Raw genomic sequence first — 24,154 nt, 5'->3', positions numbered from 1 at the left:
TATCTATCTCGGACGGCCTCGCTTTTAAAAATTTTAATGTTTTACAATACTTTCCAGTATGGCTTCAAAATTAATTAATATCTGCTAGATTAGAACCGGTTTTAAGCTTTACTGAAAAGGCATATATCGTATCATATTTAAGACAATTTTCTATGAAATGTAAAATATAATTATACCAGTTTTTTTTAGCCCCAGGCTAATTAATCTTATATTTTTACTTTTTTTTGTCCACGAAAAACTGTCTATAATACGATGCGATAAATTACTGTTCCTCTTTCATGAAAATATTATTATTGCTGCGCTTCTTATGGACATAATTGGATATATAATGAGTAAAACTAGAAATCTATTATATTCCGAAGCTCTATTGTGACATTTGACATATTACAAGAGAAAATTGAAAATTAGTGCTATCCTAAACACTGCCAGTCGAGAACTACCCCCACCCCCCCCCCCCCTCCCTTAACCACTTATTTTGAAAATAAATTGAAAATAAGAAGAGAGTATATCCCTAACCCTTTAAGGCTTTCCATTACCCAATTTAACCTAACCCGACCAAAAATAACTAACCAACAAATAACCCCCCCCCCCTTAATTTTAATTAATATAAAAACTAGGGAGAGGGGTCGGTCATAAATTAACAGCGCCCTTATATGTATATAGCTTAAAGTTAATCAAAACTTTGCGACTTTTGGACGTAACCGTTCTGTGTTCTGAAACAATTGTGACGCGAAAGTGACAAAATTTTGAATAAGGAAAAATACACAAAATTAAAATGTTCAAATGAATTAAGAAAAAATATGAATTCTGTAATTTTCCTCGTTGTCCCAATTTCATCACACTTTTCAATACTAATGAGCAGATAATCCAAGTTAATTCTTAGTAGCGAAAATAATCTATAATCTGTTCATTCGTCTGTCAGTAAGCTATGTTAAAAGGAAACGACATTGGCCAGTCGATCATGTGTGGTAACCGCCTCGGTTAAATGGCCGTTACCCAAGTTCAAATGACTACGGCAGTGCGAACAGACGTGGACACGTATAATTATAGAGAAGCTGGGCTTCTCTAGCTATCACTAAATAACAAACAGAGTCTATTCAGATGTTACTTTATTCAGGGTCCAAAGGTTACTAACAATACACAACATAATATAAATGCACATGGATTAGGAATAAAGATAGTCAAAGGTAAATTATAATAGTTAAACATAGATAGTTACAATGGTTAGGTAGATGGCTATCCCTGTCCGGGGGAGGCAAGATAGCCCATGGAACAGCCCTGGAAAACGATTAAAGCAATCGTTATGTGCGTGGATTGAATCATAACAAAGATATTAAAAACCGCATGAAGATTTAGGGTTGGCAGAGTTATAAAATTAAAAAAAAAATTTAGCTCAAGGATATAAACTTTTCAGATAATTGGCAATTAAAATCCTTATTTGTATCATAAAAGGTAATAGCTGCACTATCATTCCAAATGTTATAGCCATTTTAGAGAATATTGACTGCACTTAGTGTTGAGCCTAGGTTGTTCTCCTTTCCAGTATAGCTCTTAACTTCTGTGGTAACCAACGGATCCTAGCTTAGAGATTAAAGGGAACATGTTAGGTGTCCATAGATGTCTCTAGGAGCGTACCCGCTAGTAGATATATGTATATGTAGGCTATCTATATATGGCTACACTCCCATACATATGTGTATAGGAATATCCTCAGAGCTAGCTGGCTTTCCTTCTTGCTCCAACAAAATGCACGCTTCCTCTGTATATAGTTCACAACTATGAGGGTCTATGGTCAGGGTACACACCACCAATGCTTAGTGTGGGGCACCAAGGCAGGCTATTTCCACAGGGTGGGTGTACTTTCATTAAGGTTCCATATCAGTATCCATTGTCGTATGGTGAGGTTAATATTCACTTACTTGCAACCATGACACAAAAAAACAACACTGTTTATCACTTGGTTGCTTCACAACTTAGTATTGAGTGGTTAACACTTATGTATTTATATATACATGTATTTTCTCACTAGCCACTCAGCTTTGAAGTAGGGTTGGAAGAGCTAGGAAGATGTTGAGGGTCTGAGCTGGTCTAAGGAACTGATGTAGTTTTCCTTATCACACTGTAGATAGGGGGGAGGAGCTTTGCAATTTTTTCTAAAAATATATCTTTTGTATGCTATAGAGTAGCTCCCCTCCTGTGTGTGTGAGTGTGTGCATGAAATCCCTTTTCTCACAACGCGCCTATGCGCCGTCAGAGCGCGCACACAGGTGAAACGCGCATCTATCCCTCAATCTGCTCTCTCATTGGTCCGCTTTATCTCCTTATCCGTCAGATTTCGTCGCGTTCCGAGCTTCTCTGCGCAACCCGTGAAATGCGCTCCGTTCTCCCGGTCTCTGTCTCTGCACGGTAGACGGACTTATCCGAGTGCGGGGAGAAGGGGGGACACGTGAGGGGACGGGGTAAGGACGCCCTTCCCCAGGTGGGGAGGGGGGTGCCGCGGGCTTGAGGTGACTGGGTTATAAGGTAGGTGGGCTTCTCCCTTAATCCTTGGCTTATCAGATGTCACCTTAGATTGTATTTACTTCAATTTATGGGTGGACCCTCCCCTTCTGTTGGGATAGGGGGGTGTATTTGCCGTGCTGCAGGTTTGGGGGTCCGAGTGTTTAACAATGCATTGTTAGCTTGCACCTGGGTTCTATTTTTGGCTTATCAAAATTCACGGCAATTGTTTACCAAACCCTGCCCATAAATCTGTTGTTTAGCCTTCACACCAGGGAGGCAATCCATAAAATCTGATACAATATCTGTTTTTCTCAATGGGTGGCTGCGCTGTAGCCTCTCAGGATAACGTAGTTTTTCTCCTATTTGGTACACTACACTCGTATTTTCGCTCACAGCTCGCGGCTATTTTGCTTGCTTCAGCCAGTCGGCGGCAGGGAATGTCCCGTCCTGCAGCGCCGTGGGCTCGAGTCTAGAGTGGTGGCGGCAGGGAATGTCCCGTCCTGCAGCGCCGCGGGTTCGAATCCAGGTGGTGGCGGCAGGGAATGTCCCGTCCTGCAGCGCCGTGGGTTCGAATCCGGAGGGGTGGCGGCAGGGAATGTCCCGTCCTGCAGCGCCGTGGGTTCGAATCCAGAGAGGTGGCGGCAGGGAATGTCCCGTCCTGCAGCGCCGTGGGTTCGAATCCTGCTATCCGTCAGATTTCGCTGCTCTCCGCAGCTCTGATTTCGCCGCTCTCCGCGGTCTTCCGTTAGATTTCGCTGCTCTCCGCAGCTCTGGAGGCCCACTTGGTCTCCTTCTGCTCGTCTTCTGCCGGCTGGATACTATTACCCAGGCAGGTTACTAAGGTTCTCACTTCCACAACTGCCGGATACAGAGTTAGACCTTGCTATCCAGGGTGGGTAATTCAGGTTGCTTGTGTCAGTTTTGCCAGTTTTACTGCTGGGAGTACCTTAGTCTCAGCTGCGCGTCTGCTCTACACTTGTGTTTTGCCGTAATCTCACACAGCTGTCACCAAGTTGTGGTAACCGCCTCGGTAAATTGCCGTTACCCAAGTTCAAATGACTACGGCAGTGCGAACAGACGTGGACACGTATAATTATAGAGAAGCTGGGCTTCTTTAGCTATCACTAAATAACAAACAGAGTCTATTCAGATGTTACTTTATTCAGGGTCCAAAGGTTACTAACAATACACAACATAATATAAATGCACATGGATTAGGAATAAAGATAGTCAAAGGTAAATTATAATAGTTAAACATAGATAGTTACAATGGTTAGGTAGATGGCTATCCCTGTCCAGGGGAGGCAAGATAGCCCATGGAACAGCACAATAGGTAGATGAGAATAGAGGGGTTGAGTGGTAGGTCTGGGTATTAAAAGGGAAGGTTTGATGATTACTGTGACAACAATAGTCTGTGTGGGTGGTGAATCTATCTGGTGAAAGAAGGCTTAGAACCCCTATCCTCCGGGCTGAGGTGGTGCTGATAACTTGGTGGTTGAAGGGGAAGGTTCTGGTGCTTAAGAAGGGGGAGGGAGGGGTCACACCCCTCCCTCCACTTGCAGGACAACTGAGAGATGAAATCATTACCAGTATCTTACATATTTGCAGGTGGCTTTACAATTGTAGAATAACAGGATTAGCTGGGTGCATAGCATCACTATAATATCTTGGTTTCCGTCGACCATACCACATCCTCCCCCAGCCTCTGGGGTTCGTCAGGACACCAGATGCTGAAAAGTGGTAGGCTCCAGCCTTCCCCAGGTCGAACAGGATCTGCTATTTCTGCTGGAGTAGCTGGTTCTGCTGGATGATCTGGCCGTTGGATGTGTAGTTCTAAGGCCGCCCTGGCAACCTCCAGGGGTGGCACAGCACATGAGGGGGCTTGGACCAACAGCCGCATGGTATACATCTCTTCAGGTTCCTCTACTGGGCTGGTGGTCTCCATCGTGTTGGTCACCTTGCCGCTGGCAGGCTGGTTGGTCAGGTTCTCTGCTGACAATGCTGGGGCTGCAGCGGTCTTTTCTGTTGGCTGGTACAGGGGCATTCTGCTTCCAGGGTCTCTATCAACGCGGGCAGGTGGTGGTTGCCATACTGTAGGAACTTTGCCTCCCTCAGGCTCGTCCTGGACATTGGCAGGGTGGTGCATGGCAGTCAGACCTGCAGGGTAGGGGAAGGTAACAGTCCATCCCCTGTGCCGGAGGCTGGCTTGGGTCTGCAGGGTTGGCTCCACTCTAATTGGCTGGGGGACAGGCCAATCCACGGCTACTGCTGCTGGTGCACCGGAGGCACAAGGCCCCGGATTCCCTCCCCTAGCATGGAGGTGTCCAGGCACATCGTCTCCATCTTGGGTAGGAATAATTGTTGAGGATCCTCTACTTCTATGGTTAGGCTCGGCACTTGATGCATCTAGTTTGGTTCCTCCCCAGGCAGCGGCCAAGGCTTCTTCAGGTTGGCTGGTAATGGCTGATATCCTGGTTCCTGGGGCAGATGCAGGAGGCGCAGGCCAGTTTGACCCAGCACAAACTTCCTGGTACACCAATTCAATACAATTACCCTGGTTTAGTGTATCCTGGGGGTCTTCTGGTGGGTTAAACTGCTGAACAGCTGCCAAGCAGGGTCTCCCCTACTAGGGGTCAGGCAGTGCTGGGCTGCTTGTGGTGGCTCCTTGGTTGCATTCAGCCTTCTCCCCATACACACAGGTCCTTTCCATACAACAGCTGCTCTCCTCCCCTGGGTGGCGAGGCCAGCCTCGGCCTTAGCTTCTGCAGGTGCTTCTCCACATGAGGGATCCTGCCTTCAGTTACCCCAGATGGTTGGTAGCAAAGGCCGTTGATGGTGCCAGTTGGAAGGTGGGCTATGATCTCTGGGGGGTATCTGTGGCCAGTGTGTGGACAGATACCCACAGTTGACCCGGCAAGGCCCAGAGGTTGCCATACTGATAGTAGCCTGAACTGGGTTCTGAACTGCCAGCGGGCTGTTGGTAGCTACCTGAGTTAGGCCAGAGTTGCCAGCTGGTATTGCGTCCCTGCCAGGCTCTGTCAGCTGCTGGTGGGGAGCCCCTGCGGTGATTCTGGTTTTGGCAGGGGGTGGCCTTCTTATTGACTTCCCTAGCTGGAGCTCTGCATCCTGGTGGGACTCCAGCTTCAGCAGCATGGGGGGACTTGGCTGGGTCATGTGCAGTGGTCCAACTGAGTAGAGGCATCTGGTCTTGGAGTGTGGGGGAACAGCCTCACTGCTGCTGGTCAACCCTGCTCCCTCCTTGCTGGATAAGGCCTTCCACTGCAGCAGGTCACCATTCTCCATCCTTAGGCCAGTCCTCAGTCGTTCCATGCCTGGGGGCTCCCAGGGAGGCTTGGGTGGCGGCTCCCCCACCCCCAGGTACACGTCAGGCATCTGGGTGAAGGGCCTATTCCCCTGGGACAGCTCCCCATCCTCCAGGTTGGTGATGCCAGCGCCAGGGAGGACCTTTCCACCCCAGACACAGGTGGTACTGGCCCTAGGGCTGGACCTCTTTGGCGTCTCAGTTCTGGTGGAGTCAGGTACATGTTCCAGTTCTCCGGGCGCAGGGCGACACAGTTTAGTGCCCATGGCGGTAGTGCCCATATTGGGGCTGGCCGCTAAGTCTCTGAAACTTGTCACCTTCTCATTGGGCTCAGCAGCATCGTTCAAAACTCCAGGGAGAACACATACAGGTTCAACAATCCCCAGTCCAATATCTCCGTTTCTCGTGCGTTGAGTACCAACTGTACAGGAAAAACTGTTGTAATTTACAGTCAAATGTCCCCTCCCTTCCTGTATAAATAGTTTAATAAAAGTAGGAGTAATGATAGAGCTGAAACTTTGAGAGGCTTCTTTAAAATATTTATAACACCATACTAAACTCTCTAATTCATAAGATCATTAGCAGAAATTTTATGGTTATGAAACATTAATTTCTAATTACACTCAGCAAGCATAATGAATTATAAGACGATTTAATACTTAGTAACCTCCCCCCCTTCATTTCTAATGGGACAAGACAATGGACGATAAATTAATGTTAACCTTGGAATCATTGGTGTAAAAGTTTGGACATTGAATGTTTGTATAATAAAAACTCTTGATATATAAAAGCCAACGAATGAGATATTGTGTTTATTAAACTTTTGCACTAAAAAGATGTTTTATTCAATTTTGTTCGCTTGTGCATTTTTAGTAAATAACTAAACGTTTATAAACGTTCGGTGGGGTATTTATGTCTGTATACGAAAGGACAGAAGTATTTGTTTCATTTCAAAAAGAATTATGTTTTTATAAAAACTAATCTTGTTTTATTGTTTAGGCCTATCATCATGAGTTGCCAGGAAATGAGGTAAAATTTTGAATTTTTAGTTTCGAATCTTCTCTATAATTCTTTATGTCTGTCCGTCCGTACAAAATTCTAAGGTCATATGAGTTTTTCTCAGTTGCTTTTTATGATAGACATCTGATTTTTATGGTGATGAAATTTTTTTTTGGCCCCTCCAATTTTGTTACCTACAATTTTTTGTTTAAGGGCAATGATGAAAATAAAACACCAACCCGTCGCTCCCAGCGGTCAGCTGTTGTGCGTAAACCTGACACACCATCCACTCCTAGTACCCCCAGCGCAAGGGGAGGTGGAGCTGGGGGCAGGGGCGGCAGAGGAAGGGGTGGTATGAGAGGCGGGGGAGTTAGTAGGGGGCGGGGAGGTGGAGGGGCTGGTACCCCGAACAGACCGCAAAGAACGCGAAAACTTCCCGTGCATTTAGCGGATGACCAGTTTGAGTCACCTCTCAGCAAAGGTGGGCTAATTTTCATATTATTAAGTAGCAAAACAACTCAATAATTCGAAATGTCCGACTTTATGTCTGTCTGAAATATTTTTTCAGCTCCCATTTAAGATAGAAGGCTTATATCCAGTATATTATTATAACTCACTTTGTTTGTTCAATATTTATGATTTTATTTATGTTTTGCTTATTATGGATATTGTTATCCTTGTGTGTTTTAGAGTAAAGCTTTTCTTCAATTACGGTCTCCACGTCATTTTTGAATTTTCTGATTGTTATGAAACTTATCATAAATAGGTATACACTATACATTGATATATAATGTGATTGTCAAAAATTCGTGTAACATATGTATGTGGAACCAAAAAAGTCTTTAATTACCTACGCAGTTTTAAACACAATCTAATCAAAAAGTAAAATTTCACTTTATGCCGAATAAATCTTGAAATTAGTGTTTTAGTATGGCTTCGAAACCGATTAATATCCACTGGATTAGAAACGGTTCTCAGCCATACTGAAAAATTATGTATAGCATCGTATTACAGGCAATTTTCTATGAATATTAAAATGAAAAATCATAAAATTAATACCAGATTTCTTAGCTTGGACTAACAAAATTGGTTTTAATATTAAAATTTTTTAGAATAAGCTTGTCTATAATACGATGCTTTAAAAACTGTTTAGATATGTATGTATGATATATTTATATCAGGTAAATCTGCAGACAAGGACAGTGAGAAACCAAAGAAGAGTGCCAAGGAAGGTGGAGATAATGAGGTGAGATTTTATCAGCTACCAAATGCAGAATTGCATACTCATTACTTACTCTGCAAGGTTAAACTAAGGGAAGGAAGGAACGGTGGGATGTAAATTACACTGGTATTTAAAGTTTCATAACAGCGCCATCTTTTTAGTCAGCTCAAAAACTTTCAAGCTACTTTCATTGAATTTTTAGTTTTAAAATATTAGTGCCTTAACTTTTCAATCCATGATTTTAATATCTCAATTCATCCCCGGCCAATGGCTTATCCTTAAGGTCCCTATGCATAAAACTTGTACTAAAACATCTCATGTAAGACAAAGTACCTTCTGTATTACATCTCTGTACGTACATTAAGAGTGACATTATAGTCATAACGAAATCAATCAAATTTAAGGATTCTGAGAGTGAGGATGAGGACGCCTCTTGGGCCTCAGAGGATGACCCAGACCGTCTCTGGTGTATCTGCAAGCAGCCACATAATAACAGGTATACATGTGGTCCTTTTTTCGCGTATTTTCATTAAGTTGAGTTTAAGCGTTTAGTCAAATATGCTTTTAAAGTCAAACTGTTCTTAAATATGACAACTTGGTCAAAAATGCTTACAAAATAGACCTTCCTAAGATACTCAAATATTCCCTTTACAAGCCGAATCAATCAGTTTTGAAATGTCTTTATATTTCAAGAAAAATTATGAAAATACATACTAAAAAAAGGCAAATTTTTTTGGGCGTTGCCTTTTATATGCACAGATGCAATAAAATCAACAAAAAATTTTTTCATTTTAATACTTTTGTCTCATTTTGGGGTTACGTTCAGGTTCATGATTTGCTGTGACATCTGTATGGACTGGTTCCATGACACAGCTTATGTTATTATGTATGTTTACGTTCATGTGTGGACTGGCTTCAAGATTCCAAGACACAGCTAATGTTGCTATGTTTAGGTTTATGATTTGCTGTGACATCTGTCTGGACTGGTTCCAAGACACAGCTAATGTTGTTATGCATAGGTTCATACTTGGGACAGGTTCCAAGACACAGCTAATGTTGTTATGTTTAGGTTTATGATTTGCTGTGACATCTGTCTGGACTGGTTTCATGGCAAATGTGTTGGTATCACCAAAGCTAAGGGAAAGGTAAGAAAGGGGGATGGTGCTTTCCCTCAGAGTGCTAAAATAAAACCTAACTTTACCTGTATGTGGTATAATCCAGTGAGGTAGGGGAGGGGGAAAACTTTGGATACTTTCATAAAATTTTGATTGGTTGGTTAAAACTAGTAGGTACTGTCTAAAGCTTTCATACAATAATCTTAATTCTAAAGATTAGGTATGTACAATAAATACATTTGACATCAATTTATCATCCATTGTCTTATCCTTTAAGATCCCTGATAAAAACCATTCCCTAGACTATTAAGAAGCTTCTTTAAAAAAGTAAAACTAATGTTTTTTTTAGGAGATGGAAGAAGCTGGACAAGATTGGACTTGTCCCCAATGTATTAATCAAGAAAATAAGGTAATACACAGGCAGACAGATACAGACACACAGATAGGCAGACAGACACACAGATGTACAGACAATAAAGGTACTAAGAAAGAGAGGGAATGTCTGATTGAGCCAATAAGAGAATCGCATCGGAATTTACATTGGATCTCATTGGTTGAAATTATGTACACATTTTCCTACGAAGGCATGTTTTTTTTCATTTCATACATACATAAAAGTCAGCTGTTAATAGTATATTTTCTTAGTAGAAAGCTTTGCGGAATCAGAATTAATTGCCCAAAAATTTCGCTTACAATTTGAAAGCTTGAAACAAAGTTGGATTCTTAAAAAAAAAGTTAGGCTGGCAACTCGCTGGTGAGGCAAAATTATTTTTGTGAAAAATCCTCCAAAATCGAATAAAAAAATTTACAAAAATGAAATAAAATCTTAAGAGGGTTATTAACATATGATTTTGTTTAATTTTTGTAGATTTTTAATGTGCTTTTGGATGATTTTTCACAAAAATAATTTTGCCTCACTATCGAATAGCGAGTCTATCATTTTTTAAGAATCCACATCAGCTTGAGTCGAAAGTAAACAATACTTTTGTCTGCTAGGAATGTTCTCTCTTAGATTTGACGAAAAAAGGGTTCAGAATATTCTTCTACTCTTCTATTTCTATTGTACAGACAGACGGACAAGATTGGACCTGTCCTCAGTGTATCAATCAAGAAAATAAGGTTATACACAGACAGACAGACATATGGACACTGGACAGACCTGTCCACAGTGTATCAATCAAGAAAATAAAGTAATACACAGAGAGACAGACATACAGACAGACAGACCTGTCCACAGTGTATCAATCAAGAAAATAAAGTAATACACAGAGAGACAGACATACAGACAGACAGACCTGTCCACAGTGTATCAATCAAGAAAATAAAGTAATACACAGACAGACAGACAATTAGACAGAAAAGTAGACAGACAGACACCGACAAGATTGGACTTGTCCCCAATGTATTAATCAAGAAAATAAGGTAATACACTGACAGCCAGACAGATAGACGGACAGACAGACAGACAGACAGACAGACAGACAGACAGACAGACAAACAGATGGGCAGATAGACAGACAAGATTGGACCTGTCCCCAATATATTAATCAAGAAAATAAGGTAATACATAGACAGACAGATAAGAGACCTCATGTGGATGTACATCGATTTATCGACCGATGTCTTATCCCTGTAGATCCTTGAATTATTGTATTTTGCTTTGCATTCGATAATATTTTGTAATGGCTTTTTATTACACTTTGAACACAACAAAACCTTTGATACTTTTTAAACAGTAACCTAATATTATCAACAACAAAAAAATGCTTGACATCAATGCTGGAAGTTGCTTCACATAAATTGCTCTTCTATATAAGCTTTTTATATATATAAACGTTGTCATCCTAGTTCATCAAATAAGTCAAATGTTAATTGCAAAACAGATTAAATATGAAAATAGAATAATTTAGCTTACATTTCATCTTGCGAATCAAACCACATCTTTTGGCTTATAAAAAAATATGTTAAAGCTTTCCCTAAAAGTGCACATTGAAAATAAATAAACCTTGGGTGGTCTAACTCTGCTGGGCTACCTAGAATTCAATATAACCTAAACTTACCTGATATAAAGTCATAGTACTTCCACCCCCCCCCCCTTATTTTCCGTTTATTAATATATAAGGCGGGTGTGGGGGGTTTCAGTGCTTGAAAAGGCACTTTGAAGGAAAGAACTAAATTATGTTTTGATATATTTTGAAAAGATGTTGAAAAGGAAACCAAATCAGTGCTTCTTTTATTTTTAATAACAACTTTGATGTAAATAGATTAAGGAGAAATGGTAAAATCTTAAAATGATTTTAAAACAGGATTTTATTTCTGTTAATTAATCTTTCATTTAGATTTTAATTACCAATTATCCCGTTATAGGTGGAAGATGGATTTTTTTGCTACTAGATAAACAAAATACCTTTTCTCGCATTTTATTTAAGCAATGGAACTCTTTTACTCCAAGTGTATTATGCAAGCAAACGCCTATCAGACAATCAACCCTTCTGAATTCACGTCCATGAAAATTCTGTTTTACTCGCAGAGACGTGAAATTGGACTGTAAAATACACTGATGCTAAAAGTTTTATTATTAAGTTATCTTATTAGTTTGTTAAAAACATTTGATTGGTTGGTCCTAAACTAGTTGTGTCAAATTTTTCAATGATAACTTTAATCCATAGAAAGGGGAATTTTGTTTTTAATCAATAGGGAGGTATATTATTCCATCGTCAATTGTCTTATCCCTTAGGATCCTTGATTGATCTAACTTAATTGGAATAAAAAATGAGTGCATTTGCTCAATGCCGCGCCCAACATTTAGATGTTAATCAATCAATCAATCAATGAATTATCGATTAGGCTGATGAACCGGAGGAAACCGGACCTGCAGAACAAGAAATGGATACAACAGACTCCAGCCAAGGTAAGAAATGTTGGATGCTATTGAAGATAATTGTCTGAAATTTATTGTGAAGATTCTCTTATCAAATGGTCATCTTGTAGTTTGTTTGTTCGTGCATTTAAAAATTTCGTTAAGAATCAGTTGGTATTTGAACATATACAACTCAACTTTTATGACTTCTTGTAGGGGCCGTGGGGGGGGGGGTGCTCTTAGGAGTGTTGAGTAAGAGATATAAGTTTTCCGGAATTTTAATGTAGAGAGTAGATTTGAAATCTGCATCAAATTTTAAGGATTTTTTATAAAATTCGTTTTTTGTAAAATTCTTTATCTAAAAGCGAAAATACATTTTAAGTTAATTAATTTTGACCAATAGGATAGGTGGATTTTAAACTACCTGCGCTCTAATTGGTTGAATGATGTACGACATCCAATCAGAGCGCAGATTTTTTAAATCCACCAATCACAGATGCCAAAATTAATTAACTTAATTTGTATATCCGCTTTTAGATAAAGAATTATACAAAAAACGAATTTTATAAAAAATCCTTAAAATTTTATGCAGATTTCAAATCTACTCCCTACATTACCTTTCCGGAAAACTTATATCTCTTAGTGTTGAGGTAACCTCCTAACACCGTCAATTAAATGGAGAGCCATAGTGGTTCAATGGTTAACGATTTCTTTCAGCATCACAGACAGACACACACCCTCTCTCTCGTATAACAAAGGAAGTAGGTATTTAATTTATTCTAAGACGCTTTTTTAACTTGTCCTTTAATTTGTCAGGAGGATCAAGTAGCCACCAGCAGACCCCTGGAGGAAGTGGGAGGCACAAGCACAACAGTAAGAGAAGGAAGAGTAGTAGCGAAGCTATTGTCCCACTTAAAAAGGTAGGATTTTTTTACATAGTTGAATATGTCCAGGTCTCTAGGGGCACTTTGAAAAGGAAAATTTTTGAAGGTTAGTTTATTGTAGAGTTGATTTCTCTTGAGAGGGTGTAGTAACCCTTCCCAAAATTATGATAAACCTATAAGAAGCTTCACTGTAAAGAAGAACCATATCAGTCCTGCACATGCACATACACAGACACATACACACACACACACACACACACACACAGATAGAGGAACTGTTACTTTTATAAAAGAACTTATCCTATCATAAAAAGAAGTAAGCTTTTATTTGTCTGTAGCGAAGGATCTCGCTAACTGGTTCTCCTTTATTGCGAAGCTTCTTACATGTTCAGTGAAGGTTTTTAACTATTTTTGGGGAGTGCCCCTAGAGGTTTCCAGAGGGTGTAGCCTCATGTATTGTATATAGTATTAACTGTTTTTTTTTCCTTTTTACAACTCCTATTACTATTTGCTAGCGACAGTGGCCCTAGCATCTCAATTATTAGTGGCAGGGAAGAGTAGAAAAATAGCCTTAAAGCATCTCAAGTTTTGAATTTAAAAATAAAATGACCTAAAACCACATGAGGACATGTATGTAAAGGTTACCTGGAATGAAGAACTCAATAAATTTTTAATTTAAACTACGACAAAATTCTTCAGGGAGGGAGGGGAAATTGTTATGTTAATTTCATGAGTCCCCAAAGTTTTATAATAACACTTTCTTATTCGCTGACCTAACAACTTTGGGGACTTTTAATGAATTTTGATTGGTTGGTTTATTAAGTTGAGTGTCCAAACAGTTTAACAACTAATTATAATATTCAGATAGGTTAATTTTATTTCGTATATCATCATTGGGGATCTACATCAAGTTATCGTCCATTGTCTTATCTCTGTAGATAACTTTACAAATTCTTACTACTTTATATATTCAGGCCCCAACTTGCCACATGTGTAGTAACCCACCGAGAGAATCCTCAATCTATTGTTCAGAAGCTTGTATCAAGGCGCACGCGTCTCAGGTACCCATTATTTAAACTGGTACTCAAAGTTTTATAAACATGATTGCTGATGTTTTGAAAATTTTGGAGACTATAATTAAATCATTCTAAAAATGCACAAACCATTTCCTCCAACTATTTTTATCTACAGAAGGGGTAATTTTGTTTATTGTGATTGGAGTATACATCAATTTATCGCCCATTATCTTATGTCTTAAGATTCCTGCAGGGTTTCGGATCCGCATTGATTGTATGCGGATCCGGATCCTCAAAATTTGGTCAGTGCGGATCCGGATCCTTGACAACAAAAATAAAATCACTAAATTTTTCAAAAAAATTTTATTCTTTAATTCGAAGTCAAAAATACTTTTAATTTTCAAGTCTGAACCTAAACCTTAAAGATTGGCTCTCATCAAGAGAATGTCTGAGATTTTATATAAATTTAGGTAGATTTTATAGTACAGTACAGTTGTTTCTTGGAATCCTAAACTAATACACTGAATAATTTCAGCTGTTTTTCAACTGCTAACAACTTTTTCTCTAGGCTTTGAAGCAGCTGCAAAAAAGAGACAGTTCCAGAAGTAACAATACCGTTGTTGTCTTGGAACCCAAAAATGATACACTGCTTGATTTTAGCTGCTTTTTTTCAGCCTTTAATAGCTTTTTATTTAGGCTTTGAAGCAGCTGCAAAAGAGTGACAGTTCCAGAAGTAACAATACCGTTGTTGTCTTGGAACCCAAAACTAATACACTACTTAATTTAAGCTGGTTCTTTCAGACGCTAACAGCTTTTTATTTAGGCTTTGAAGCAGCTGCAAAAAAGTGACAGTTCTCGTAGTAACAATACTGTAGTTGTATTGGAACCCAAAACTAATACACTGCTTAATGGACCTAATGCCCCCACAAAGGCCAGCTTACAGGTAAATAATATTATGAGGTATTTTTAGTGGTTTCACTCAAAGTGCCTTGTTGAGGACAGAAAACTAAGCACTTTCCTTATTTTGAAATAAATTGAAAATGGGTTAGGGGTGGTAATTTTTGGTATTCAGTTTATATTAGAATTATCTCCTCCCCTTTTTTCAATTGATATAAAAAATGTTGATTTTCAATGCACGCCAGGGACTTTTAGGGGAAATACCAACCATACTTTGAACAATGAGCCAGAAAAAACCACTCCTAATGAATGAGGATATAGAAATGTCACTTTGATTTAAAGATATTAAATCTAAAAGTATAGGAAAATTAACAAAGAAAATTAGTTTTTTAATCAAATATTCTTTTGTTAGGTATAAAATTACGTTTTGCATCAAAATAAGTTTTTAAATAAGTTTGTCAGTAGGAGCCTCGGAGGTAAATATATTTTAATCTATCTATCTATTTAGGATTGGTTAAAAGACCACTAGTCCTACCACGTGGTAATGCCTACGGCCCTATCTATCTATCCATCCATCCATCCACTTACCTATCTATCTATCTATCAACCTACTAAAATATCTATCTATCTATTTAGGATTGGTTAGAAGACCACGAGTCCTACCACGTGGTAATGCCTACGAGCCTATCTATCTATCTACCCACTATCATATCTTCTATCTATCTATCAACCTACTAATGCATCTATCTATCTATTTAGGATTGGTTAAAAGACCACAAATCCTACAACGTAGTAATGCCTACGGCCCTATCTATCTTATCTTCTAATTTAGCAAGTTAAATATCTACTTACTAATGTATCTATCTATCTATGTAGGATTGGTTAAAAGACCACGAGTCCTACCACGTGGTAATGCCTACTGCCCTATCCTCATCTAAATTTTATCACCATCCTAAACAGAAGCATCGCAGGTATAACAAATTTTAGTAGCCCCGCAGTGGTTTATTTATTATTATCATAATAATGTTGAGATTTTATTTTAGCAAGTCGTACGTAAGATTAGTCTTAACACTGATAATGGTAAAATGTTTACCGGAAAAAAATGTCTAGGTCTACACTAAAAAACTTCCTATTTGAAAAAGGCATACCTATAGTTTTTACCTTTTCCACCATTTCCATTTTTTCACTTTCTCTTTATTTGTATATAATCTTTTAAACGATCGTGTTTTTTGTCTATATTAGTCTATATTTTATTTTTAACTTTTTTTTAACTCCTGTCAGAAAGATGCGTATAAACCTTATATTAGCTTTTTTGATTTCCATAGATAAGTTTTAATGAAAACTAATCTTGTTAATTAAGACATTCTGGCGAGCACACGTCACTGGAGCATGAGAAGGCTATGCATTTGGAGAAACTTAAGAGGGCAAAACAGGTAAGAAATTAATTTGGAAAAGTCACGAAACCTTTACGTGATTTTCAGCTGTCGTAGGGGGGAAGGGGTAACAAATAGTAGAATTGACGACCTTTTTATCTGCCTAGGTACAAAATATTGATTCAGATTTATTTCTCTTGTAGGCTATACCTTATTCCTGGGATGGAAGGGTAGTTCATCCCAGCTCATACCAATAACGAAATTAATTCGGAAGAAAATCACGAAACCTATACGTGTTTTTCAGCTGTCGTTGGGGGGCAACACATCGTAAAATTTACGACCTCTCCATTTGCCCCCCAAATATTATTTTAGATTTATTTTGCTTGTTGGTTATACCTTATTCCTGAGTTCATCCGCTCCTAGTTAGGGAGGTAAAGGGGTTATGGGTTCGAATCTCGGCCTATATCACGTCACAAGTAAAGCTGTAAAACTAAAGCTGTAGAAAGTTGTAGCCTACTGCTATCTTAGATGGGCGACATTAATAGTAAGAGTAGGGAAATGTCCAGTCTTAAAACAGTTGTAACTTATTATCACAGTTAGAACTCCAGACAATGTTTTTGCAATTAAAGTGTGGGTTTTCTATGCATATGGAGAAACTTAAGAGGGCAAAACAGGTAGGATGGAACAGTAGCTCATCTACTCCTCGTTGGAGAGGTTATGGGTTCTTCGAATCTTGCCCTATATCGCGTCACAAGTAAAGCTGTAAACAGTTGTAGCCTACTGCTGCTATGTCAGATGGGCGAAATTAATAGTAAGAGTAGGGAAATGTCCTGTCCAAAAACAGTTGTAACTTATTATCACAGTTAGAACTCCCAGACAAAATTTTTGCAATTAAAGTGTGGGGTTTCTATGCATATGGAGAAATATAAGAGGGCAAAATAGGTATGATGGAACGGTAGCTCATCCGCTCGTAGTTAGGAAGGTGATGGGTTCGAATCTTGGCCTAAAGTTGTGGCCTACTACTACTGCTATGTCAGATGTGCGACGTTAATAGTAAGAGTGGGGAAAAGCCTCGGCCCAAAACATGCGCCACTTATAACCAACATGCACAAATGGGACTTCCAGACAACGTTTTTGCAATCAGGGTGTTGGTTTTCTGAAATAGCTTTATTTTACAGAACACGCTTTGTGTTTTGTTAAAAACAGATAAAGATTTTATTTTTGTTCGTAGCAAAGCTTCTTTATAATTTACTTTTTCTGTCCTTCCGTCAGTAAGTCAATCCTGTAGAGGAAATTTGACTTTTTCAGCTGCTATTCAAAATAGACAGCTGATTTTTTGAGACTATTCATTATACCAATGACATCAAATATACAGTGTGTTTTTTTTAAGAGAACTTTTTTGAAAGCAATTTTACCCCACTTATAGTTATCAGAATTTAATGATTAATGGCTTATTTTCTTTGATCTTTTCAAATGTTTTGTTTTGGTATAAACAACAACATAAATTCAAAGATAAATATCATTAATTAGGAAAACACAAAAAAATGTAAAAGGGGATAAAATTAAAATGAGTACCTAGCAATGGGTTGTCAGTCTTAAAATCTAAATGGTAAATTCACTGAGTGAAAAAGTCTTTGATACTTCCCAGCTATTTATTGAAATATATTTCGGTGGACATTGCACCCTCTTCAGTCTTGAGTTTAGTTGGATGAAATTTAAAATTGATTCAAGTAATTCAAACGGACATATATACCTTAGCTATAGAGTATCTGCGCTACTTGTAATACTGTAACAAACATATATAGATTATATTATTTATCCAAGTCTAAATAACCCAAAATGAAACAAAGAACCAGCTATAAGTCCAAACTATGAATAAAAGACAAAACTGAAAATATTAACCTAATCACAGCTTATACCAATAACGAAATTAATTCAGTTTTTAGTCATAACAAACATTACTAAAAACTAAAAACCCAGTAATTCAGCATATTATAAAAATACAATATTCTGACATATGTATGTAGCAAAGCTAATAAAAATTGTTTTTTAGTCTATGTATTTAATTTCAAACTGTATATATAATTCTAAAATTAATAATTTTATTTTGTGAGTTGTGAAAAAAAAATGTATATTATTTTACTTTTGAAGGCAAAGCATTTTAAAAACTTTTAGGGAAAATTACAAAAAGTAAAAGTAGGTATTAATAATCGTGATCTCTCAATCTCTCAAGTGGGGTTGAGGTAACCCCCACCACAGCCTTAGGGCGAAGCCCCCGTGAAAAAAATACCTCCAAAAAACATTTCGATTCTATATTGGTGTGCGACTTCCCAATACCTCCTGGGAATCCCCTAGATGCTAGGGAGGCAGCTAGTATATCTATAATATAAAGTAGAATAATGTCTGTCCGACCGTCTGTCTGTCTGTCCGACCCTATAGATCTCGGTAACCACTGAACAAATCGGATTCTACTCTTCAGGGAATATACCGAATGTTCAGCGAATATATCATCTATCTTAATTAAAGGGATTCACGTTTCAACAAAATGTTTTAGTTTCAGAATTAACTTTACTTCTAAGAATTAAAAAGTTTTATAGTTCTAATTAATTGTATTATTTCAGTATCATGACAACTTATATGTGACATATCAGCATGATTATACTTTCTATCAGTACTATCAACAATCTTATTATGCTCCACCTCCATACCCACATCATTATGATCATCATTATCATCAGTATAGTGGTGGATATAATCAATAGAGTTACCAAATCTCGTCCAATCAACACCAAGAAATAGATTAATTAATTGTGTAAAAAAAACTAAATTAATTTGCTCATTACATATAAGCTGGAATCAAAATATGATATGTACTTCCTAACACTAGCGACTTCGTCCCTAGAGGCCTCTAGGGGCACTTCAAGGGTCTTGAAGGGAGTTATATTTACGACAACCCTATTTTTAATTTTAGATTTAATGAAAGAAAAAAAATGGATGAGGGATGGCTCTGGGGTCGATTCTATTGGGAGGGTGGTGATACCCTCCCCCAAAATAGTTATAAGCCTTCCCAGGACCTATGAGAAGCTATCATATGAAGGAGAACCATATCGGTTAACCAGCTAGCGGGATCATTCGGTACACACAGACAGACAAACACACAGAGATCCTTTACTTTATTATAACATTTTTTATTTGTGTATTATTGCTATAAATATCTAAATGTCTTTTCCATGTTTAAAAAATCAATGACTGTAGGCATTTTTACTACGCAACAACATATGGAAGAAAATATAGTTGGGCACCCACACCTCAGCCCCATAGCCTATAACCTAACCTAACATAAAATAGTTGTTCTCTGCCAGAGTCATAGTTCATATAATTGAATATAGTTCTAAGAGGGTTACGCCAGAATAGTTATTTCTCGCATCGTATTATAAACGGCTTTCCGCGGATATAGAATGTACAATTATAAGATTAAAACTAGTTTTTTTAGCCCCGAGGTGCCGGACATAGTTTTTTCGTATTGCTGAGAACCGGTTCCTGTCCACCGGATTCGAATGAATACGAGAAAAAGTTTTATTATTGTTAGATATCATTTCTTTATAACTAAGAATAAGATTTATTATTCTTAGATATTATTTCTTTATAACAGAATAAGTTTTATCATTTTTAGATATTATTTTATTATATCTAAGAATAAGTTTTATTATTGTTATATATTTTTTCTTTCTAACCAAGAATAAGTTTATGTGATAGGTCCGAATCTCGGCCCGACACTGCGTCATAACTAAATACAGCTGCTATTACAGGTGTCAGCATAAATAGTTAGATTAGGGGAAGATGCTTTGGCCCATAAAGAGGAGAAACTCATTACCATGCACAGTTAGGACTTCTCAGACAAAGGTGGTGCAATCAAAGGCTCGGTTGTCTGTTGGATGTTACTTAACCTAATATTCTTTGATAGAGTATCGCATTATTAGAAGCGTATGATGATCTGGTTTCTCTCAATGATCACTCAAAAGGAGAATTCCAACCTTAAAAGAAAGTCAAGTAAGTAATTTATTTCTTAAGAATAAGTTTTATTATTGTTTAATTTACTTGTTTTTTATGGTTTTTAAAAAAAATGTAATAAATAAATGCATATTTTTTCAATTAACTTAGATTCATGAATGTGACTTGCTCTTTTTTTATATGTATACACAGCTATCCTCAACAGTTTAGCGGATTTATAAGCAACACGCTCCAAGCGGTCAATGGATCCTAAAAATAGACATACTTGCTGAATCATACCTGGTTTTACCTAATTTATATCTGCTCCTTCTTCGGGACTATAGGCTTTTAAAGATTTTCACTTAAATTACCCTATTATTTGACTTAAAAATAGCGTTCGACAAGACATCCTGCGCTGTTTATAAGTTTTATTACAAAAAAGGAGTCATTTGTATTTAATATATTGATAAAATTGTTAACAGCGTTTGCTTCTACCATTATTTACAGTGTTTGTTTTTATACAAAATTACCATTCAAATATCAGAATGTTAATTTATACATTCACAAAACTTACTACTTAACATTATAAGATTACTAATTGGTCAACCTGATCCTCTAGGGAAGGCGGGGGAGTAGGAAAATAGCCTAAAATAACTTTAAAAAATTATTGTGGTTTCTTGAAAAGTACAACCTAACAACTTTTCAGATCTTAAGCTTTATAAAAAAAACTGGCTAATGTGAAGGAAACAAAGTTGCAGTTTTCATTATATTTTCACATTAGCTTTTATCCTATTTCTAGCTCCTGCTGGTGCTTTAACTCCGCGGGGCCAATTGCCTAATCTTGCGGGGAAAATAACCTTTCAAAAGCTACTGTTAAAATAAGACGAAACCCGCAACTTCGTTTCCTTCACATGACCCAAAAAACTTACTACTTTATAAAGTAGGATTGGTGACTTTATAACTACAGTTTTAAGCTGAAATAGATACCAAAACAAAATATGAAATGTAATTAATAAATTACAGGGGAGTAAGAAAAAAATATTATCAGAAAATGATCTAGTGTGCGTTTAAATCTCCAGCTAGTCAAGAATAGCGGTTCCTAAAAAATAATTATATTGCCTAAGATTACAGTATGATATACTAACATGAATTTAGGATCAATTTTTTTATGGGCACAAATGTAAAATGTATTTTATAATTCTATTTTTAAGTTTTAAGGGTTTTTTTTGTTTGTAGCTAGCTTAAGATTTCAATAACTAATGAATTGATTGAATTCTCGAAATAATGGAAAATTTAAATCGGTCTCAGAATGGTATTTTTCTGCCTTTTCCTTCCATTTTGAATAAAAATCCCCTGGATGTTAAAGGGCAACCATATGTTTATTTATAGTAATAAAAGACATGTAACAATTTATGGAAAACAAAAGTAGCAGCATGTTTATCACAGGGTGATTTTTATTTTTTGAGGAATAAAAGTAGTGCTTAGTTTAACCCACTAACCTCTGTTCGCGCGTTTTTTGTGCTGTGAACTACCATCTAATACATATTCAATATTATTTCATAAATCTAAAGACTGTTGACCTGCTATTTATATACTTACTGATAACTTCATCAAATATTTTTGGTATATAACGCCCAACATCAATGATAAAAATAGAAAATTAAATTTTGCATTACTTTTTATCATATCTAAAGATAAAAATGATAATTGTGAAACTTGACAAGAAATTTATCTTTTGCATAGCGATTTTCAATAGTATGCTATAATCAATAGCAAAGAAATTTACAATCATCTAAAAGATTAACTGTATTTTTATCTTGAGGAAAAGTTATAGGCTAGAGTACTAACCTATATAATTGAAGTTTTACTCCAGGCATAATATAAGAAAGTGGATGGTAGAAATATGATCAGCTTATTTGACTTCAAATTAAGTTAGCAGAGTATATCATAAATACCTAATTGGGGTGGGTTTATCCTTCGATTTCAAAATCTGCGCGCTTGTCATGGGAGCTCTACCGCCCACTGTTGGATATTCATTTAAGTAACATTCAACAGACAACCAACACTTTGTCTGAGAAGGGAAAGGGGACATTGGGCTGTAGCAAAAGTTTTAATATAGTGTTTTCTTATTTGTTAGCTTACAACTTTGGAGACTTTTATTAAGTTTTGATTGATTGGTATTTAAGTTGAGTTTCCAGGCTTTTCAACCACTTAGTGTAAGCTAAATAAGGGGTAAATTTGTGTATCATCATTGGGGATTTACATCCCTTTATAAGTCATTGTCTTATCCCTTTAGATCCCTGTCTCCCTACTCTAACTATTTTTATGCCGCGCACCGTATATAGTAACAGTAGGAACAATTTTTAACTTCTTTAATTGTACCGCGAACCTATCACATCCCCAACGAAGAGCGGATGCGCTACATGACGAGCCATAGTTGCGGGTTAGTAGCAGAACTACTTTATAATTTATCTTGTCTGTCAGTCCATGACAATATGGTAAAATTTAATTTTAACCAATACTAATTCAGATAGATAAGTCAATTTTTGTGAAGATATCCCTTAACAAAAAGTAACAGCATACAACTTACTTTGTCTGTCAGTCTGTTGGTCATGCTACATTTTTATATTGATATTTAAGGGTTTCTCGGTTTTCTTATATATTCTCCTATCATTCTTTTCTTTTATTTCTATTCCTCTATTTCCTATTTATTAAGACAACTTAACTGATCATTTACTTTATGATTTACTTTGTCCCACCATTATATTTACGTTTTTCTTGAGGTTAACCTTGTTAAACCTTATATTAGATACAATTACTTTAGTCTTAATACTATACCTCTATCATTAACTTAGTTTTTACTTATCCTCTCAACACTTTTCTTATTTTCTTGTCAACTCTTTCTCATGGTTTTAATTTCATGAAATATGGATAGAAACGGCAGAGGGAACCAATAACAATTATATCGGTTAAATTTAAATCTAATAAAAGACATTTGGATGGCCTTAAAAGAAAATAATAACATCTTTTTTTGTATTAAAACTTATAAACAGCGACAGGATGTCTTGTCGAACACTATTTTTAAGTCAAATAATAGGGAAATTTAAGTGAAAATCTTTAAAAGCCTATAGTCCCGAAGAAGGAGCAGGTATAATTTAGGTAAAACCAGGAATGATTCAGCAAGTATGTCTATTTTTAGGATCCATTGTCCGCTTAGAGCGTGTTGTTTATAAATCCGCTGAACTGTTGAGGATAGCTGTGTATATATATTAATATCACCATCTTTTTCACCATCTATTTATTAACCAATAGACCATAATTAAAGAACACAAAATATATTTATATTTCAATTCATGCATATTATAAAAAATGAATTTATTTTAAAGGCTAATCCCAAAAAAAAATAAAACTCAACCACATTTATTCAAGCAGAAATTAATTATCCAAATATTCAACAAATTAAAACATAATAATGTACGAGGAGAAAAATGCTCAAAAATCATGACTTTACAAAAATGTGGGATTATCCTTCCCTTTTTTTAGGGGTTTTCTTTTCTACTTCTCCTCTCATGTTCCTCATTTTTATGACGTCTGATTTTTAGGCGATTTTCTCCCCGTACCTAATAATTTTTATACAATTCAAAAACTAATTTGTGCTTTTGGAAAAGATGGGAATACCTATATATCCTTGTTATATTGTAGCTGTGCAATACAACAAATAAACTATATATCACTGTTTTATATAAAACTAGCGGCTTCGCCCCTAGCCTCTAGGGGCTTTGCCCCAAGAGGTGTTAAAAAATTTTTTTTTTGGCGATATTCGTAGAAGGACCAAGGAAATCTTCAGCAAAAAAAAAGGACCAGGGAAATCTTCAGCAAAAAAGAAATGAGCAAAAATCTTCAGCAAAAAAATGTAGGGATTTTTTTTTGTTTTTGGGGGGGGGTTGCGGGTGTCCCACCCCCCCAAGAAAATA

At 37.0% G+C, this 24,154-nt stretch overlaps 2 protein-coding genes across 2 annotated transcripts in view; both read left to right on the top strand.

The window, feature by feature from the left end:
- Positions 1 to 24,154, top strand: part of LOC145329935 (uncharacterized) — a 151,025-nt gene that overhangs the window by 49,054 nt on the left and 77,817 nt on the right. The gene's annotated exons all lie outside the window — the stretch shown is intronic.
- LOC145330775 (uncharacterized) lies at positions 5,283 to 18,952 on the top strand. The gene is made up of 16 exons (XM_080175441.1): positions 5,283 to 5,351; positions 6,824 to 6,853; positions 7,037 to 7,304; positions 8,005 to 8,069; positions 8,450 to 8,541; positions 9,115 to 9,190; positions 9,510 to 9,538; positions 10,249 to 10,279; positions 12,008 to 12,071; positions 12,837 to 12,940; positions 13,879 to 13,965; positions 14,744 to 14,863; positions 15,694 to 15,788; positions 16,178 to 16,250; positions 16,787 to 16,864; positions 18,812 to 18,952. Exons 1-16 carry the CDS (start codon positions 5,283 to 5,285, stop codon positions 18,950 to 18,952), a joined length of 1,422 nt encoding a protein of 473 aa, XP_080031567.1.

This window comes from Acartia tonsa, chromosome 10 (assembly GCF_053477335.1).
Source record: "Acartia tonsa isolate MP-2025a chromosome 10, ASM5347733v1, whole genome shotgun sequence".
Taxonomy (NCBI): domain Eukaryota; kingdom Metazoa; phylum Arthropoda; class Copepoda; order Calanoida; family Acartiidae; genus Acartia; species Acartia tonsa.
The sequence above is the reverse complement of the archived record's forward strand: the minus strand, read 5'-3'. Positions and strand labels throughout refer to the sequence as shown.

What these genes read in the sequence shown, in the direction of transcription:
- LOC145330775 (XM_080175441.1), top strand. Translation starts at nt 5,283, where the DNA reads ATGAGGGATCCTGCCTTCAGTTACCCCAGATGGTTGGTAGCAAAGGCC. An exon ending in TGAGTCACCTCTCAGCAAAG is followed by an intron (nt 7,305 to 8,004) that starts GTGGGCTAATTT and finishes TATTTATATCAG; the next exon opens with GTAAATCTGCAGACAAGGAC. An exon ending in AACTTAAGAGGGCAAAACAG is followed by an intron (nt 16,251 to 16,786) that starts GTAAGAAATTAA and finishes TTATTATCACAG; the next exon opens with TTAGAACTCCAGACAATGTT.